General features: G+C 42.1%; 1 protein-coding gene across 1 annotated transcript in view; it reads left to right on the plus strand.

Annotated features, from left to right (window-relative positions):
• Positions 1-15,284, plus strand: part of MCM10 (minichromosome maintenance 10 replication initiation factor) — a 57,746-nt gene that overhangs the window by 30,755 nt on the left and 11,707 nt on the right. The window contains exon 16 of the mRNA XM_068276136.1: positions 560-678. Coding sequence (XP_068132237.1) covers positions 560-678 — 119 coding nt within the window. The remainder of the gene's footprint in view (positions 1-559; positions 679-15,284) is intronic.

Raw genomic sequence — 15,284 nt, forward strand, 5'->3', positions numbered from 1 at the left:
CTCCAGCCCCGCCCCCCCCCCTTACCATCCCCCCCGTTTTCTCCGTTGTGCTGTTTTTCACCCGCCTGTTCCCTCCAGTGTGCGGTTTCCTCTTCCCCTTCTACATACTGTACATAAACATATGCTGCACGCTGCTGATTTGCCGCAGGTTACCAGGAAGTAAGGTATCTTCACGGCTAGCACAGCTTGAGAAAGTACCTATGAATCAGGCAGGTTGCGCTGTCCACCGCTCCCTCTTCTTACTGGAGCCGATGGCCTCGAGGGTGGGACCATGGCTCCGTCATTGGGGCAAATCACTGCACTCCCTGCTACTTAGGGCAGAAAAGTGTGTGTTTTTTTTTTTTTTTTTTTTTTTTGATTTATTTATTTTTTTATCCTTCATTCCTTGAATCCCACACTAGAGTTACCACCTAATAATGCACCTTCTCTTCTAACCCCTAATAGCACTGCCGTCTACCTCTCCTTTTCATTCCTGCTTTTGTTGAGGCTTACCTGGGTGTTCAGTGGACATTTTTACTTATGAACCTTCATTATGTATTACTCATTCTGTTTTGAACAGAGCCTGATGAAGTTGAACCAGCTATGAAGAAGCACAAGGAACAGCTTGCTTACCTACAGTCTGAAGAGTTCCAGAAGATTTTAAAAGCCAAATCAAAGCACACCGGTGTTGTGAAGGAGGTAATCCCTTTGTTGGCATTAAGGCTACTTTCATACTATGAATGTTGCATTGTGCGTCCTGAAAAACAAGACCACAATGCAGCTGTGTTGAAATGTCAAATTGTGCAATACTAGTGTGATGTACATAGAAGTGTATGATTCACTGCAACTATAAATGCACATATCATCCTGTAAATGCACAACATGTTGCTGATGTGGGTATCATTACAATGTAATTATATTACGTGTTGCACCACACCGCAATGGATGCAGTGTGAAAGTACCCCAAGGGTCTGAATTTCTGAGTGTCACTAGATGTCATGCTGATCCACTAGTTATAGTATGTTGAAACATTGACCCAGATCAATACAGAGCCGTCCGACTTCACTAAATTTGTTTAAAGAGACACTGAAGCGAAAAAATATATATGATATAATGAATTGGTTGTGTACTATGAATAATTACTAGAAGATTAGCAGCAAAGAAAATATCCTCATATTTTTATTTCAGGTATATAGTGTTTTTTCTAACATTGCATCATTCTATAATATGTGCAGATTACACAACACTCAGCAATTAAAAATTCTTTCAGATCAGTCTGTGAACTAATGACCTCTCCTCTGGCAGAGAAAAAGTAAATAGTTCAATAACACTTGAGATAATAAGTCAGATAACAGCCCTCTCCACGACTTTGAAAATCGCAGAGCTTAATTGCTTTTTTGCATAGAGATAACTGGAGTTTAACTCTTCCTGTACTGGAAGCAATTAGACTGATGTATCTGATCTTAATGTTTTATTTCTTAGCTGTACTACACAAACAAATCATAATATCATAATGTTTTTTTCGCCTCAGTGTCTCTTTAAAGAGAACCCGAGGTGTGTTTAAACAATGTTATCTGCATACAGAGGCTGGATCTGCCTATACAGCCCAGCCTCTGTTGCTATCCCAAACCCCACTAAGGTCCCTCTGCAATCCCTCATAAATCACTGTCAAAAATATTTAATCTTTATTATCAGGTTGTCATTAGGTAAACTGAAATAGTGTAAGCACTATAATTAGAGAAACATGCATATCTTATGGTATATGACTAATGTAACTGTTTGCATTATTATATCATGTGCAGTGTGTGTTTAATAATCCTATTATATCTGGTGTGCTGTGAATTATAGTAACCGTATGAACTGCTTATGAACTATAGATACCCTCTCACCTAGTAAGCTAAACTGTTGGTGAACCTTCACCCAGTAAGCTCAAACTCTAGGTGAACTCTGTGAATTCAACTCTCACCTACTAAGAATGAACTTTAAGTGACCCATTCAACTGTGCATAAACCCTGGAGTCGTAAATTTCAAGTTGGCCCCATCCAAGGCCAACTCCCCCTCACATGTCTGTCTCTTGTGACGACTGTGGAACTCACGTGAGTGAAACTTGGTTTAGGTACGATGTCCCCTATAAATATAGGTCAAGGCTCTGTTCAGATAAGACATTTGCTGAGATATGCTTTAAGGAGAGGTGGTACGTATCCTTTTAATTTATGTACTCCTGATGGCTGAGAAATGTTGCTAGATATTTTTACTATTGCCTTTTTTATAATAACCCTGTTCTATGTGATCTTTGTATATTCTATGTTTATTATTACAAGAATACATTTATTTTAAGACAAAAAGTGATCTTGGTCTGAGACTCATTATTTCATTGGGGATATATGTGATACTAAAAATATATATTGTTGGTATGACTGGTTAAGAACCCATCTGACCGATCTGAGGAGAACTAACGCTTCACTGAGTTAGTATTCTCCATAGTTGGTTACCTATTTTATATAGGAGCTGGCAATTTTGGCGCCCACGTGATTTATATCCCCTGAAATACTAGAGTACAATAAAAAAACTTCTTTCTGTATTAATAGAGAAAAATACAGTTTTTTGTGCACAAACTATAAAAAAGAATCATGGCTACTGCATCTGAGGATAGTATAGATCTTACAGCACTAGTAGCAACTATGCCAAAAACAGCACCTACACTAAAAACAGGAGGGCTGCAAAGATTATACGAGGAACTTAGATCACACTATACTGAACTAGACCAAATTGAAGATCTTGTTGGATTACAAGGGTTTTTACAAACAACTGTGAATAATGAAATAATATATATACCACTCCGCATAAAATACTCTGAGGAAGAAATCTTAGTTTTTCTTGCATTGCCAAAGCATAACAGGATAGATTTCATTTGTGAAGTGGATGCAGAAGTTCTTAAGGATATATTTGAAAGCAGTATATCAGACTTGCTGCCAGCCACTGCTTTAATGGGACCTGTACTTCTGAAAAAGAAATATTCAGATATAGACATCTCATTGTTACAACATGTCCATATACCTATATATGATGAAATTGAGCATTCTACCATGCAAACAGTATATACTTTTATTCGTGGATTGCTGGAAAATAAGCTAACTGCAAATATGAGGATTAATCCTTCAACCCCACTTCTACATGTACCTCCTGCTACGCAAGCCTTTACACACAGACCTGCTGATGTTTTACCTACGCCTTTGCGGCCAGTCAATCAACCACTCTTAAGACGCAGATTGACACCATCTATGCCAGCCTTGACCCCACAACAGTCTGTACAAAGCTCATGGAACACAGGAGGTGCAATGAGTGATTTGAAAACGAGACTGGATGTATGTCTTAAAATGATGGGGCCACTGCATAATAAAACTCCAAAGGAACTGGGACAAAAAATAGCTTTGCACTCAGGACAGCTTGATTTAATTTCAAGAGACTTGAATATTGTTGACTTTACAATGCTCACACAAATGTTGTTACCACCAGGACTTTTGGGTCCCAATGAGACTTTTTCAAGTTGGGCTGGAGTATCGGCTGCAATTCAAGAACGGGCAAGCGGACAAAGTGGAGTTGTTGACTTATCTACTAAAGCTAAAGAAGTACTAAAGACATCAGGAATCTTATCAGCTGTGGATATCATTGTGGCTAATACTGCAACACCATCACAATTTCTGGACTTTTTATGTTCAATAATTGAGGACAGTGGGGTGAAAGGAGCTCTCACTATGAGATTGGGCTATGGATTTACTACAGAGGATGTGAAGTTGGCAATAACTAACGTCTGGAGATCATTCCGCATGCCGCTGGTGCCAGAACCTAAACCGGACAAGAACAAACAGATAAAGGAAAACTCCAGACTCACAACTCAGAAACCACCACAATCACATCAACTGCAACAGAGAAGAAATCCACCTCGTCAGGCTCATCCCTTCTTCAATAATAGATGGCGTGATGATCGGCGAGGAAGTCCTAATGATTTCCAAAGCAACTGGAACAGACAACCGAGAAGGTACCAGACTGAAAGGTTTGATGCCCACCAACCGTCTGACCACTGGCAAAGGAACAATCCAGGACACAGCAAGCCTCAATTCTCAGGAGAGCGACCCCAACAGCAGCGAAATACAGAAAATATAAAGAATAAAAAGCCACAAGCTCCTGAAGACAAGAAGTCTAATAAAAGAATTCAGGAGAACACTACAACTGCTCCTTCCCACATCAAGAATGGACAAAAAGCACCACCTGGAGTTCCAGACAGCACCTGGGCTTGAGTGGAAAAAAGCACTTATTGACACAGGGACTGAAGTTACTATACTTACACGACACTTTTCATCATGGATACCGGATGGTACCTTTGTTTGGCTAACTACGATGCATGGTACTAATGAAAAGCACAAGCAAGGTAAAATAACTCTATTTTCCCGGATCGTCACTCGGACAGCACCCCTGGATGAGACTTGTCTCCCTCCCCACCGTGGACAGGAACTGCAAAAGAACAAATTTGCATAAGCAACAGGCAGCCTGCTATATAAGCCACTTACTTTGCTGCTATACCTCAGTATAGTTTCCTGTCCCGGACGGAACGGAGGGAGAGGTCTCCAGGGTGCCATCCATGTCAGTCGGCAGGGGCAGCGTGTAGCAGGACTCCCATTAGAGCTGAGCAGTGATCAGTGGGGAGTCCTGCAGCGAATGGGAGGCTTCTCCAAGGAAGGCAGCGGTGTTATGCACGCAGGCGCGCGCATGAAGAGGTCACTTCCGCTTTACCCGGAAGTAGTCACGCGCTGGCGTCCCGCGTGATCTGAGGTCTGCAGAGCGCGCCGGGCCAATCAGGCGGCAGGGCCGCGGCGGTGAGAGGGAATCAGCCTAGGCTGATTATTTAAGGTATGTGAGCTGATTTGCATAATTTATGCGGCAGGGGCGGCATTAAGTGTTATCAGCTGGGTCTGTTAGAGGTATTTATTTGGAGGTGAGTCCATGACTCAGATGTTACTGGAAGTCATGGAGGACGCTTCAGGTTCAGCTCCTTTGCAGTCTGCTAAGTCTGGACAAGACCCCTCTCTGGCAAGTAGATGTGGTATCTGAAATACTCCTGCTTGTTATTATTATTTACTAGGGAACCTCTAGTAATATTTGTTCCTTGTTTGTGTTTTTTTGTAGCCTAAAAAACATGACAAGTCGGACAAATCTGATAAAAGTGATAAAACTGACAAATCTGCTGCTCAATCCGGTCAGCATGGGTCAAGCAGGTCTGAGAAGAAGTGTGCAATTTGTAACAATCGTTTTTCTTCATCATCCTCTAAGAAGTTATGTCAGAATTGTACAGAGAAGGTTGTGAAGGATGAATCACCTGTCATATTTAAAGATTTAATGGGCTGGATGGGATCTGAGATGTCTTCAGCAATTAAAGAGATTAAAGACTTTGCCATTGCTTCACAGTCTATAGTTCCTTCTGATGTTCCAGGAACTAGTGGAAATATGGATTCAGTGCCTACAGTTGTTGTTCCGGCATCCCCTGTTCTGAATTTGCCCCAGCCGGGTCCCTCCGGATCTAAGCGTAGAAGAGAGAGTGAAATAGAAGGTTCTGAATTATCTGAGGGAGAGATTTCTGAGTTAGATCAGCCATCAGATATGGAAGAGGAGGTCTCTAATGTTGACAAATCAAAATTTGCTTTCTCAACTGATTTAATGAAAGATTTATTGGGGGCTATGTATGATACAATGGGTATCAAGACAGAGAAAAAGTCTTTGACACCTTTGGATGAGATGTACAAAACTTTGGCGGATCCCCAGCCTCAGTTTATCCCAGTTCATTCCACCCTAAAGGGTATGATTAAGAAGGAATGGGATAACCCTGAGAAGCGAGCCTTTTGGCCTAGATCCTTATCCAATCGTTATCCTTTCTCTCCGGAGGACCAGGGATTTTGGGGCCCTCCGCCTAGGTTGGACCCATCTTTTTCAAGGGTGTCAAAGAAAACGGATTTATTATTTGAAGACTTTGGTAGTCTGAAAGACACAATTGACAAAAAGATGGACAACCTTCTGCGTAGAGCATGGGAATCCTCTTCCTTGACTTTTAAACCCGCAGTAGCATCCACTGCAGTGAGCAGATCATTAAGATCATGGCTAATAGAAATGCAAGATAAAATTGCTTCTGGGGTTCCTCGAGACGAAATTCTTAATGACTTTCCTAAGGTTTTAAATGCCTCCAATTATATGGTGGATGCATCGGATGACACTGTTAAGCTTACGGCTAGAACAACTGCCTTGGTTAACTCAGCTAGAAGAGGCATATGGGTTAAAACTTGGAGTGGTGATAATGCCTCAAAATCTAAATTGTGCGGAATACCATGTGAAGGTGGGCTTCTGTTTGGATCCAAATTGGATGATACACTAGATAGAACTTCAGATAGAAAGAAAAATTTTCCAGAGAAGAAAAGACCATTCCAGTATAAGCGGCCATTTCGTCCCCCTAACAGGTCAGAGCAGGACTCCAAGTCCTCCAAGGGTAAGCGTTGGGCTCCATACAGACCACAGAAATCAAAACCCAACTTTAATCCGGCCAAAAGGCAGGATAAGCAATGACGCCAGAATTCCAGTGGGGGGGAGGGTTGCAAATTTTTTAGAGGAATGGCAGCCTCGGTTTACAAGTCAGTGGCTGCTAAAGATTGTATCAGAGGGATACCGGATCGAATTCAATCAGCATCCTCCTCTGAGGTTTTGCATTACTCCCCAACCACAAGACCAAACAAGGTGTCAGGCATTACAGAACGAGGTCCTATCCCTACTAGACAAGGGGGTAATAAGATATGTCCCAAGTTGTCAGAGAGAAAAAGGCTTCTATTCTACAGTGTTTCTGGTGAAAAAGCCGCAGGGATCTTACCGGTTCATTCTGAACCTGAAGAGCTTAAATCTAAATGTAAAATACAGAAAGTTCAGGATGGACAATATAAAATCTGTGATTCATCTCTTGCAGAAAAACGATTTTCTTGCCTCCCTAGATCTCAAGGATGCATACCTTCACCTACCCATCCATCCGTCATCTCAACAGTATCTAAGATTTGCAGTCCACATGGAGGAAGAGGTAAGACATTTTCAGTTTATTGCTCTTCCTTTTGGACTCTCATCTGCCCCTTGGCTGTTTACCAAGGTCATGTCTGAAGTTCTAGCTGACCTTAGATTAAAGGGAGTCAATATCCTCGGATATTTAGATGATTTTCTGATTTGGGGACCTTCAGCAGAAGGGGTAAGATTGCAGACAGAATCTACGTTAGATTATCTTCAGCAGTTGGGTTGGCTCATTAATTGGGAGAAGTCTTCCTTAGTTCCATCCCAGGTCATAGAATTTCTAGGTTTTAACATTGATACTAGGAAAGAGAAGATCTTCATGCCTGATAGAAAAATTACTGCAATTCTAAACGCTATTTTTTCCTTTCAGAATGCAAAGACAATATCACTGAGAAGAGCAATGGCAATACTCGGGCTTCTAACAGCCTCATTTCCCGCAGTACAGTGGGGACAATTCCACGCAAGGGTTCTGCAGTTATGGATACTCAGATCATGGAACAGGAGCCTTACGGTATTGGACAAGAGGATCCCTATCCCTCACAACATAAAAGTATCCCTGCTTTGGTGGCAGCATCAAGTTCATCTTTCGACAGGCCGTTTATGGAAGTACCCAGATCAAAGCATAATCACAACAGATGCCAGTTTATCGGGTTGGGGAGCACATTTGGATGCTCTTCCGGCTCAGGGACAATGGTCTGTACAGATGAGCTCAAGGTCATCGAACAGCAGAGAGCTAGAAGCAGTATGGAGGGCACTGTTACACTTCAGGGATCAGATCAAAGGAACGCATGTGATGATAAAATCCGACAACAGAGCGGTAGTAGCCTTTTTAAACAGACAGGGAGGCACGAAGAGTCAGATGTTATGGAAGCAAACATCAAAAATTATGTTTTGGTCAGAGAACAATGTCAGATCGTTACAGGCACATCATCTAAAGGGGACATCAAACCAGGTGGCGGATTATCTAAGCAGGGAGAGGTTAGACCAGAACGAATGGTCACTCAACCCAAGGGCTTTTCAGATGATAAGTTCTCAATGGGGATGTCCAGAACTGGATCTATTCGCCAGGAAAAAGAACTCAAAATGTCAAAGATTTTGTGCCCTGTATCAGGAGGATTCTCCTTGGGCAGTGGATGCGTTCTCGATAAGTTGGGGCAACATGATGATGTATGCCTTTCCGCCAATTCCATTACTTTCAAGAGTACTGAAGAAGATCATTCAGGACAAAGCAAGGGTCATATTGATTGCCCCATTGTGGCCCAAACGTCCTTGGTTCACATTACTTCAATCTCTAGCGATATCAGAACCAATAGTCCTACCGCTGATGCAGGACTTGTTATCGCAGGGCCCAGTGTTGCATCCAGATCCGAGTCTACTTCACCTATCAGCCTGGAACCTGAGTGGGTAATACTGAAATCCAAGGGGTTCTCAGATGGTCTTACAGAGACATTGCTCAATAGTAGAAAGAAGGTAACTAGAGTAATTTACCAGAAGGCATGGAGAGTCTTTAATGACTGGTGCACTAACAGATCTTTCAACAATAGATCACTTAGATCAGTTTTAGAATTCTTACAGTGTGGCTATAAGAAGGGCCTCAGTATTAGTACTCTGAAGGTTCAGGTTTCAGCATTAAGTGTGTTTCTGGAAAGGAAATTAGCACAGGAAGACTATATTATCCGTTTTTTTCAGGCGTTAAAGAGACTAAAGCCATCTGTAAGATCAAGAATACCTGCTTGGGATCTTAATGTGGTTTTACAGGGATTATGTGAATCTCCATTTGAACCTTTATCTCAGGTATCGGACAAATTCCTGACATTAAAGACCATATTTCTTATAGCTATTACTACAGCAAGAAGGATAGGAGAGCTACAAGCGCTATCCATAAAAGAGCCGTACTGTGTTATTTCAGAGGATAGAGTAACATTACGTCCGGACGCAGCATTTCTACCGAAAGTTGTTTCTTCTTTCCACAGGAACCAAGAAATATATATCCCATCATTTTGTGAAAATCCAACAAATGATAAAGAGAAGAGACTACATCTACTGGATGTAAGAAGGAGTCTATTACAGTATTTGGAAAGGTCTAATTCTTGGAGAAAGTCAGACGCAATGTTTGTCCTATTTGCTGGGAAGACAAAAGGAAATAGAGCTTCCAAGACAACCTTAGCGCGCTGGATCAAACAGGCAATTGTAGCAGCATACCAGGTGCAGGGGAAGACATTAACATCCTCGGTCAGAGCTCATTCTACGAGAGGCATTTCTACTTCATGGGCAGAGAGGGCAGGGGCCTCCATTGAGCAGATATGCAGAGCTGCAACATGGTCGAGTCATAACACCTTTGTAAAACATTATCGACTCAATGTATCTGCAAGCACAGATTTATCCTTTGGAAGGAAGGTTCTGCAAGCAGTGGTCCCGCCCTAAACCTGATCTCTAGTATATCGTCTCATCCAGGGGTGCTGTCCGAGTGACGATCCGGGAAAGACAACTTTACTTACGGTAACGTCTTTTCCGGTAGTCAGGAGGACAGCACCCCTACAACCCGCCCTTTTTGGGTGGAGCATCAGAGGTTTGTATAAGCATTTTAGTGTCCGTATTATCTTTTATATTAACTGAGGTATAGCAGCAAAGTAAGTGGCTTATATAGCAGGCTGCCTGTTGCTTATGCAAATTTGTTCTTTTGCAGTTCCTGTCCACGGTGGGGAGGGAGACAAGTCTCATCCAGGGGTGCTGTCCTCCTGACTACCGGAAAAGACGTTACCGTAAGTAAAGTTGTCTTTTTAAAGGCATAAAACTAGCAAGGACAATCACTGTTTTGTTACTTGAAAAAGATGAATCTGAAGAAGAATATGATCTTATCCTGAAACCTGAAGATGCTTGTCTTTTACCTACATTTCAAAATTCTAGAGACTTGTTCCTATCTAATTTTTCTGAAGACATGATGAAGAATCACAGTCGGGACATTACAGTCTTACTGGATAACTTGGATAGGCATGATGCATTACAGTTATATGCTGAACACAGTGGATTTGACTTGACATGTGAAGAGGTTCCACAACACATCAAAACAGAACCGATACCCCAAAAACAATATCCAATTAAAAAGGGACTTTATGCAGCTGTTAAACAAAATATTGAGCTACAGGTACTACAAGGTATACTTGAAAAAAGACCAAGTTCCTATAATAGTCCTTTAACGCCAATATTGAAGCAGAATGGAAAACTGAGATTAGTCATTGATTACAGACATTTGAACCGCTGTACATATGGAATTAGTACACAGAACCTGCATGCAACAGCTACAATTGATACTCTGCCTAGGAAAAAATATAAAGCAGTCCTAGATTTAGCAAATGGCTTCTGGTGTATTCCCTTACATAGAGACTACCGTGAATATACTGCATTTTCTTTTGGAGGATCATCATATGTCTATAATCGTTTACCCCAAGGCCAGAAGAACTCACCAGCGCTCTTTGCGGGCAGATTAACTGAACTCCTGGCTGGGATTAAAGATACAGTAGTCTACATGGACGACATATACTCGACTGCTGATACTACACTTGAACTGTTGAATAATGTGACTTTGATTTGCAAAACTTTGGCTATCAATGGATATGTTATTAACCCTACCAAAAGCAGGATTGGGTACTGCAGTGTGGAATTTTTAGGATTTGAAATCTCCTCAGAAGGGAAAACATTGACTAAAAACTTTCAGCAGAAACTTGTGGACATTGCTAAACCTGAAACTGAAAGAGAGCTGCAATCACTGCTGGGATTATGTAATTTTGTTAGAAGAACTACACCTGTTTTTGCTTCCCTTATCCAACCTTTTTATGAACTTTTGAAAGGCGGATATACAAAAGAGAAGTGGACAGAGGATCACAATAGAAAATTAGCAGAGTTGAAACGAACATTGACAAGCCCAGAAGCTTTAGCATCAAGGAAAGATGATACTGATATAGAAATACACATAATGACAAATAATAATTTCTTCATGGGAAAAATAACTAACAGACATGAGACCCAACCAATCTTATGGTTTTCTAAAGAAATGACGCCTGCTGAGAAGAAATTTGCAAGAACAGAACAAGTACTAGCATGCATACAATATGCACTGGCTAAATATACAGATATAGCTGGAGGAAAAGACATTTTTATTTTTTCATCAATTCCAGAATTACAAGCAGCAACTAAAGCATCAGTAGGTGGCGCTAAAGCTCTACATGTGAGATGGGTGCAATGGGCGAATTCTCTGAATAATGAAAAATTACATTTTGTATACTCTACGCATGAAGACTATTCTGAGCTACCATTATGTGTCACAGAGGAGGTGAATGTGGACAGTTTTGATGTTATTTATTATACAGATGGTTCTGCAAGACACGCTTTAGGGACACAGTCAGCTTATAAAGCAGCAGGAGGATTTATAAAGGGAAGATTTTTACATGGACAATTTGTTGAGGACAGCAGAGAAATAAAATCCTTGGGTGACAATACTGCACAAAATGCTGAGCTTAAAGCGATGGAAATGGCAGTGATGGATGCCACACATACCAAAGGGAAGATTCTAATATGCTCAGACTCATACTATGTGATAGAAAGTATACATAATAAAGACACATGGCTGAATAATAATTTCCTAACATGCAAAGGTGTTAAAGTGAAGAACATTGATATCTGGAGGAAGATATTCACTCATATGACAGACAACATGACATTCCTGCACGTGAAAGGACACAGTACAGAGGGCATACATTCACAGGGAAATACTTTGATTGATGAAGGTGTACAAAGCATTACTAGAAGAATGACACTACGATCATCCATGCAAGATTTTGAAAAAGTAATTAAAGGTGAACATGTTAAAGGCTACCCTAGAGACTTTGATTATGTTAAAGATAAAGATACACTAAATCTCCTAGTGGGTACAGATGAAGGCATTAAGACATGTCCACCACCGGACCACAGAGATGAGATACTGCTGAAATGCCATACCTCTAATACTCCACATCTGAATGTACAAACAATGAACAAAATGTTGTTGTCTTACTGGTGGCCCGGAATAAAACAAGATGTTAATAGAACTGTCCGATCATGTTTAACATGCCAAAAAGTCACAACCCAATACAAGAAGAAAGGTTATGTCGGCAGACTTGAAATTGGAAAAAATAATTTGTCTCTACTGTATGCTGATCATATAGGGCCCTTAGAACCTATTAGAGGCTTTTCCTATGTTCTTACAGTTGTGGACTCTAAAAGTAGATATCTTTTTGCATTTCCACAAAAGAGATTAACAGGAGAAAAGACAAGTGAATTACTTTCACAGCTATGGTCCATAGTACCCTTTAAGAAACTTGTAACTGATAATGGTCCAGCATTCTCTAACAAAATGTTACGTGATTTATCCTCTAAACTAGGATTTACTCTTGAACATTCTGTTCCCAATGCACCAGAAACTAATGGTATGATTGAAAGATTCAATGCTGAACTCAAGAAGACTTTACAAAAAATGAAATTAGAAGAGAATTCTGATTGGTTAAGCCTTCTGCCAAGAGCAATACAATACATTAACACTAGACTAACTAGTACAAAAGATACTTCTAGTTTTGATAGTCTTTTTTTAGAGCAATATCTCAGCCATCAGGATGTACATAACCACCTCTCTTTTACTTTAGGTCTTGCTAAAAGTGACCTTTTACCTCCAGTCGGATCATCTGTACTTGTAAAAAATTTACACAAGACAGCACTTGAGCCAGCCTGGAACGGACCTTTTTCTGTGATTGAGCACATTGAAAACAAGGCTGTTATTGTGACAGACTTCTGGAAAAAGAAGAACTGTATTTTTTCAACATGTCAAGCCATTTGCCTCATAGCAAACTCCTGGATGTTATCTTTACTACAGATGTGAACACTTCTACCCAACTGAACAAGGACTTTCCAGGTGATAATTCAGAGATTTTTGCTTCAGCCTCTTTACGTACATGTACTATTGAGCTGCCAGAGACTAACATGCATAATACTGGTAAGAAATCATTCTTACGAAGAGTTCTCTGGTTAACCAACCCTCTTGACAAGTACTTTTTGAAGCTACTAATATACTGGCTGTGGCTATGGTTTGGACTGATTATAATTTTTGGAATACATGTCTTCTCGCCAATACATGGAGAATACAAAACAAGTACAGCTGATGATCCAAAATCACAAGGGATCTTACACAGGAAACTGCGCTCTACAAGAAATATAGCTTTTGTGAAAAGTCCTGCTGTGATTTATGACAGAGTAGCTAAACCTCTGCACTCAACTCCGGAGGAGATAGTACAAAAAATGACGCTGCGATTCAACACAGAGGCACTTTTTCCTGCTTCCAGTGAAAATAAAATCAGCATTTTACCAAGTGTGTTGCAAATACTTGAGAACTTGAAACGTACAGCTATAGACAGAACTCGGACATCATGGAATAAAGAGGACTATTTCATGTCATGGTGTGATAAAGAATATGGGACACTTTACCTTTCCAAACAGGATAAACCATTTGATTTAGGAGAGGACTTGCCAATCCAAATTTGTGCGAAAAATTGGAGAGATGGTACCCCTGGTTTATTTCCATGGCAACAACATAATGTGTGGCCCAAAATTACAGACTCTTTTGTGCCTTTGGTCCTTTTTGATTCCTGCCAACTAGATTTATCCTGCCCTATACTTCCACCTAATGGTTCTGCTGCTGTTCTACTACTTAATAAGACTCTGCACAAGACTAACTCTGCAGAACTACCATGGATTGAATTATACTGTAGATATCCATATCTTATGCAACACCTAAGTCCTATACTCCCTTATGCTATATGTGACAACTTTACCACTGAGGCTCTTCGATTTAACCACTTCCCGACCGCCCACTACACAGGGGCGGCGGGGAAGTGGAGCCCTGCAGGACGGCCTCACCCACAGAGGCGGCGGTCCATTTAAGGGCATGGGCGGAGCGATCGCGTCATCCGTGACGCGATCCTCCGCCGGCGCCTGTCACCGCTCGCTCGCCGCAACATCCCGCCGGCTATACGGAAGCGCCGGCGGGATGTTAACCCCGCGATTGCCGCATACAAAGTGTATAATACACTTTGTAATGTTTACAAAGTGTATTATACAGGCTGCCTCCTGCCCTGGTGGTCCCAGTGTCCGAGGGACCACCAGGGCAGGCTGCAGCCACCCTAGTCTGCACCAAGCACACTGATTTTCTCCCCCCCCCGCCCCAGATCGCCCACAGCACCCATCAGACCCCCCCCCTGCCCACCCCCCAGACCCCTGTTTGCACCCAATCACCCCCCTAATCACCCATCAATCACTCCCTGTCACTATCTGTCAACGCTATTTTTTTTTTATCCCCCCCCCCTGCTCCCTGCCCCCTCCTGATCACCCCCCACCCCTCAGATTCTCCCCAGACCCCCCCCCCAGACCACCCCCCCCTGTTTACTGTATGCATCTATCCCCCTGATCACCTGTCAATCACCTGTCAATCACCCGTCAATCACCCGTCAATCACCCATCAATCACCCGTCAATCACCCCCTGTCACTGCCACCCATCAATCAGCCCCTAACCTGCCCCTTGCGGGCAATCTGATCACCCCCCCACACCAATAGATCGCCCACAGATCCGACATCAGATCACCTCCCAAATCCATTGTTTACATCTATTCTCTCCTCTAAACACCCACTAATTACCCATCAATCACCCATCAATCACCCCCTATCACCACTTGTCACTTTTACCTATCAGATCAGACCCTAATCTGCCCCTTGCGGGCACCCAATCACCCGCCCACACGCTCAGATTGCCCTCTGACCCCCCCTTATCAATTCACCAGTGCATTAATTACATCTGTTCTTCCCTGTAATAACCCACTGATCACCTGTCAATCACCTGCCAATCACCTATCACCCATCAATCACCCCCTGTCACTGCCACCCATCAATCAGCCCCTAACCTGCCCCTTGCGGGCAATCTGATCACCCCCCCACACCAATAGATCGCCCACAGATCCGACATCAGATCACCTCCCAAATCCATTGTTTACATCTATTCTCTCCTCTAAACACCCACTAATTACCCATCAATCACCCATCAATCACCCCCTATCACCACTTGTCACTTTTACCTATCAGATCAGACCCTAATCTGCCCCTTGCGGGCACCCAATCACCCGCCCACACGCTCAGA

Source organism: Hyperolius riggenbachi, chromosome 3 (assembly GCF_040937935.1).
Source record: "Hyperolius riggenbachi isolate aHypRig1 chromosome 3, aHypRig1.pri, whole genome shotgun sequence".
NCBI lineage: Eukaryota > Metazoa > Chordata > Amphibia > Anura > Hyperoliidae > Hyperolius > Hyperolius riggenbachi.